This window comes from Panulirus ornatus, chromosome 6, assembly GCF_036320965.1.
Source record: "Panulirus ornatus isolate Po-2019 chromosome 6, ASM3632096v1, whole genome shotgun sequence".
Lineage (NCBI taxonomy): Eukaryota > Metazoa > Arthropoda > Malacostraca > Decapoda > Palinuridae > Panulirus > Panulirus ornatus.
Genome location: NC_092229.1, coordinates 15,653,874 through 15,659,873, shown reverse-complemented (window position 1 = coordinate 15,659,873; position 6,000 = coordinate 15,653,874). Strand labels below are relative to the sequence as shown.

Below are 6,000 nucleotides of genomic sequence, written 5' to 3'. Positions count from 1 at the left end.
TTGGAGTGTAATACTTTACAATTTATTATGTGATTTACAAGAAAGTTACAATGTGAATAACAAAGATATCCATCCTTAAACTAGCTAATTAAGCAAATTTGAGTATTAACCATTATGGACAACTTTATGTATATCACCCTTGTAATCATTCTTCCAATGTCTGGATGTTAAAATTAACATTCATCAAATTCAAAATATATTTATCTTACATAAAAATTTTGCAATCTTTTCTTCACAAAGAACATTTTATGCAGATTATTAAAAAATAGAAAATATGATACAGTAAAACAATGGACAAAATCTGTATTTACCTGGTAATGCACTAAATTTATACCAGTAAGAATAACATATACATACATTAAACTTACATACAAATTTTCACAGTGCTACAACCATTAGTACATTCATAGGTTCAAAAATAAAGATAAATCAAAAACATTACTCATTCATAAAAAAACATTTACTCTTTCATCTGTCCTGACTCTCATAATTCTTTCAGTATGGTTTCTTAAAGAGGAATGAAGTGATCATTTTCATAGCTTGTGCTGATCTGTCTTCTGGAACCATGTGTCCAGCACCACGTATGGTCAATAAGTCAAGGTTCTGGTAACGCTTCACAAACCCTGCAACTTGGCTACCCTGATGCCACATCTTCCTATCTTCCAGCACCTAAGGAAGAGATATATTTCAAATTAAAACTTATTAAAAAAATTAAATAGGGTAAGCACTGTAGCAAATCTAGCCAATCTCTAGGGATCCCACTGCTGTAAAATTCCCACATGTAAATGAAACGGTTAAAAGACAGTAACATGAGGATGACAACATACTACCATTTACACACTAAAAAGATGGAATCTGTTCTATCAATGAGAAATAGTTCTTGAGTAATCTTACCAAAATTTATCATGGTACCTTAATTACAAATGGTTATCAAATTCTCTGGATGGAATTTATCCTTTCTTCCTGATGGCTCTGGCCTAGATTACACTTTTCAGTAATGAATTGTTGTATAGTACTTAGTGTTGTCAGCCTATTTGCTGTAGAGACAGGAAGGAAGTATTTACATCATTCAAATGCAAACTTTTATAAAATCATTATGTGACATGACAATCCACAACTTCATACAAAAAAAGTTACAAAAGAAATCAATGAACTCACCTTTAATCCAAGGCTCTCCACAAACCACTCATCCCCTAAGAAGTTGCAAGCCATGTCTACATCACCATTGTATATAAGACCTCTCACGCGAGTAGTCAAGAAGTTGTACTGTGGTCTCATCGTTCCATATTCACGCTTGTAGTTAGTACTCACCTCTTCACTGAAAAAAATACCACAGTTAAAAATATCTTGCTAAAATACTTTACAGCTCTTAATTCTTGAGATCTTTACTGCTAAAAACATTTTTTTTTCATGATACTAAAATTTCCAAACAGGTGCCTAAAAATATAGCCATTAAATTAATTGACATTAAATACTTCAAAATATAAACTATTACCAAATGTGTGAAATATAAATGAATTCAGTTTTGAAGACTGAGACTTCTTTCTTTAGTTGCTCAATGCAAAACTACAGACGTGGATGAAGTTACAGCTTACACATAAACTTAATAGGGACAATTCAAATAGATCACAACTAGGCACTCCCCTCTCATGAGCAAAATAAAGAATAAGTCCACGAGTCAACTCCTGTTATCATGGAAAATCAGAACATAATTTTAACAGTTGCAAATATTTTTGCAATTAATGAACTAAATGGCTCTTCAGGTACATATTTCTGTTAAGAGTTACTCAGCAACATGACTAAAGTTGGCCAATTAATGTCCCCACTGTTGATAAAATTGAGTGAGGAGAGACTATGAATAATTAAGTCATGTTTATACAGTAATTACACAGAATGCCAGTCTTAATGATGGGGTATGCCTCTTGTTTCTGTTGTTCCAGCACTTCAGAATTACCCACACTATCAGGAATGTGACACCGATTTTCAACCACAGAGTCTAATTAAGCCCATAACCTTAAATAGTAGCCACCAAAGACTGATGTGTTCTTAGAAAATGGTGCCCCACAGAAACTGATGTGCTAACTTTTCCTTCTTATGTAAATATAATGAGACAACTTATTGTATCCTCAGTAGTCAATAGAATTCCACAGTTAGGAAGGAACTGGGGAAAAAAATTCTGCTCTCCCCAGCAAAGCTCCTACAACCACCATTATAAATGCACAGTTGTCCATCCAATGGTTACCAAGCAGAAATTATGCAAATTGTTGAATAAACACGTTATTGGGAGTAACTCATGATATGTACCAGCTGGTAAGGAAAGTGAGGAAGAATAACATTAGAAATGTACAGAAGTAAATGACTTGCAATGTTTTAGGAAGAGGGATGCCTTCAAGTTGAAGGTATTCCCACTGAACTTGCACTTGAGTTTATCTGAATTACGTTTTGTAGAATTTGTACATCAGTAAAACTTAATAGTTATTCAGTGCTTTCCGGGATGAATAAGATACCTAAAAACTCAGGTCTACTGAAATACAATTATATATACTTGTTTCCTTTACAAAATCTATCAATCTATTTAACATGTCTAATATTTTCCCAGTAATTTAATTTCCCCCATTGTTTTTGTATAATTCATTCTTTACTCAGAGACTATAATTTTGGCATTCTTTTAGTACATGTTCCATGGTAATATTGTCACTGATGATGTTGATGTCACAGACTGATGCAGGTTTCCATCTCAATAAAACATTAGTCATTACAGGATTATCAATCCTTAGTTAACAAAAATGCTCAAAATGGCTTTCCTCTTGAAAGGAAGGCTACACTTCCAACACGTTTCTTTATCCTCTGTAGTTTGTTATTCTTTTGGACTTCTAAGTCTCATCCAGCTTGCCATTCATATATAACAATTATTTACTCACCCTATTATACCACAGTGCTCCAATTCACTCTACCCCATCGATGCCTTACACCCTCCTGATTGTTCAGGCAATGAATGAACTCTGAAAAACCTTTTTCATTCCATCCTTCCATCTCTAATTTGGTCTCCCCCTTCTTGTCCCCTCTACTTTTAACATATATATAATATCTTTAGCAACCATTTTTCACTCAATATCTCCATATGTCCAAAACATTTTAGCACACTCTCTTCAACTCACTCAACCATACTCTCCTTATCACCATAACTCTCTCTTACACTCTCATTCTTTAATTGATTAACCCTCCTCACACCACATTTTGTCATTAAACATATATTTTCCAACACATTCATCCTTTTCTGTACATTCTCATCTAAAGCCACTGCCCCATATCCAGACAATAAGGTCTTGTGTGTGACTCATCTCATGGTTCCATTCACTGCTATGTCCAATCCTGACTATCTAAAACACCCAATTTGCTCCACGTTCTCTATTCAAACACACACTACCAAACCTGCCTCTTTCCTCTGCTAAACCTAATAACCTTGCTTTTATTTGCATTTACTCTTTCCTTTCAGATACCAGCTTCTGCACTTTCTTACCAACAAACAACTACCTCACCTACCAGGCATCCCCCCTCCCCCCATGCACACACACACACACACACACACACACCTGAGAGATTGCAGACTTGCTCATCTTTCACCAACTTACCTCCACCCCTATTGTGTACTGACTGGCTAGTCTGTCTCCTTGGCTCTAGCTTACAGAGATGTACTTGCCTGGTTGACAAAATCAGTGTGATTTGCCTTCTGCTTACTTGACACTACCCAGCACCTTTTTGACTTAAAATGATCAACTGTTAATATTCCCATAATGGGTATGTGTACTCAGAGTCAAGTGGTGTTAATTGTAGCAAGAAAGGTTAATGACAGGATTTGATTATTGATAATCTTAAGCAATAACCAATTATTCTGGGTTAAAAGTAGATCATGATCAGTAACACCTGAGACTATTTACTTGAAATGGTATGTTTACAAGTTTGATTTCCTGTATAATGGGATGCATGTCATATATTCTTTATGTCACATGCATGTATCCAAAGTTTGCTATCAAGAACAGAAATTAAAAAAGTAAATATGCAGTATTTAAACAACAGTACTTACCTGCAGAGTTCAAACTTCTGAACATCATTTGGAATGTGGATAGCCTTACGAACTTCTGGATTATTGAGGTATAACAGGAGATTGGTCCCATTAGTGCATGGAGGATCCAAAGTAATGTTGTTAATTCTGAAAATAAAATAACTATGAATAGCATGAGAAAAAATGGGAGCAAGAGTGGGGGTGTCAAGTATTTTGAATGTGTTATATGACAGGGCAGCAAATATCGGGTGTTTGGGAAGAGGTGGCATGTAGAGTGTGTCCTGGCATATGGTATGACAAAAAGGAAGACGGTAGTGAAAGCCTTGCATAAGATGAAGTTTGGCAAAGCAGCACGAATGTCTTTGAAAATGCTTTGTAAGGAAGAGTGGTGGCATGCAAACATATGACTGCTGAGGAGCAGTGTGGCTTCAGGAGAGAGGAAAAGCATGTATGGATAAAATGTTTGCTTTGAAGGATTTGTGTGATGTTCATTAAAAGATTTTTTCTCCCCAGTCATGAACTGCAGTGTTTTGTCATCTGCATATGAATGCATTTGGCTATTTGTAGAAGAAGGGAGATCATTGATAAAAAGGAAAAAAAAAAAGGAGACATGATAGAACCTTGGGGACACTGCTGTTGATGGAGAAGGGGGAAAGGCTGAACCATCAACAAATATGGAGATAGACTGGCCCCTCCCTAAAGCCCTTCCATAAAGCATATCTATCAACCCAGTCATACACTGGAGATGGCGATGCAGTTTTCTGTGGGGCAGGGTGGCGCTGGGAATGGGTGAAGGCAAGCAATTATGATGCATGGGAAATTGGTGAGGAATGGGATGTATTTAGGGAAGCAGTGATGGCATGTGCCAGAGATGCATGTGGCATGAGAAAGGCGGGAAGTGGGAAGATTACAAAGGGTAGAGTGGTGGGATGAAGAAGTAAAGTTGTTAGTGAAAGAGAAAAGAGAAGTGTTTGGATAATACTTGCAAGAAGGGAGTGCAAATGACTGGGAGATGTATAAGAGAAAGTGGCAGAAGGTCAAGAGAAAGGTCCAAGAGTTGAAAAAAAGGGCAAATGAGAGTATTAAACTTTAGGGAGATAAAAAGATGTTTTGGAAGGAGGCAAATAACATGCACAAGACAAGAGAACAAATGGGGACATCGGTGAGGAGGAAAGGGGCAAGTGATAACCGGTAATGATGAAGTGAGGTAATGATGGAGGCGGATATGGAGAGTTTTTTGAACTATTGTCGAATGTGTTTGATGATACAGTGGCAGATGCTGGGTGTTTTGATTGGGGTGGTGTGCAAAATGAAAGAATCAGGAAGAGTGGTTTGGTGAAGAGAGAAGAGGTGGTGAAAGTCTTGCAGAAGATGAAATCCAGCAAGGTGTCAGGAGTTAATGGTATTGCAGTTGAATTTGAATTCATAAGAAAGGGGGTGACTGTGTTGTTGAGTGGTTGGTATATTCAATGTATATATGGACTATGGTGAAGTGCCTGAGGATTGGCAGAATGCATCTATAGTGCCACTGTACAAAGGCAAAGGGGATAAAGGTGAGTATTCAAACTACAGAGGCATAAGTTTGTTGAGTATTCCTGGAAAATTGTATGGAAGGGTTTCGATTGAGAGGGTGAAGGCATGTACGGAGCATCAGACTGGGGAGGTGCAGTATGGTTTCAGAAGTGGTAGAGGATGTGTGGATCAGGCGTTGGTGTTTGCTTTGAAGAACGAGTAAGAGAAATAAAGAGAAAGAGATGGATTTTTATGTGGCACATGGATCTGGAGAAGGCATATGAAAAGGTGGATAGACATGTTTTGTGGAGGGTCTTCAGAGTATATGGTGTGGAAGGTAAGCTACTAGAAGCAGAGAGAAGTTTTTATCAAGGATGTAAGGGAAGAGAGGAAAGTGATTGCAGTGAATGTCAGTCTGCGGCAGG

General features: G+C 37.1%; 1 protein-coding gene across 1 annotated transcript in view; it reads right to left on the bottom strand.

Moving 5' to 3' along the window:
• The window catches only part of LOC139749087 (lysosomal protective protein-like), a 30,752-nt gene continuing 24,752 nt past the window's right edge, over nt 1–6,000 (bottom strand). Inside the window, exons 8-10 of the mRNA XM_071662615.1 lie at nt 4,085–4,210; nt 1,159–1,318; nt 1–669 (exon numbers count right to left, since the gene is read on the bottom strand). Coding sequence (XP_071518716.1) covers nt 496–669; nt 1,159–1,318; nt 4,085–4,210 — 460 coding nt within the window. The 3' untranslated portion in view covers nt 1–495. The remainder of the gene's footprint in view (nt 670–1,158; nt 1,319–4,084; nt 4,211–6,000) is intronic.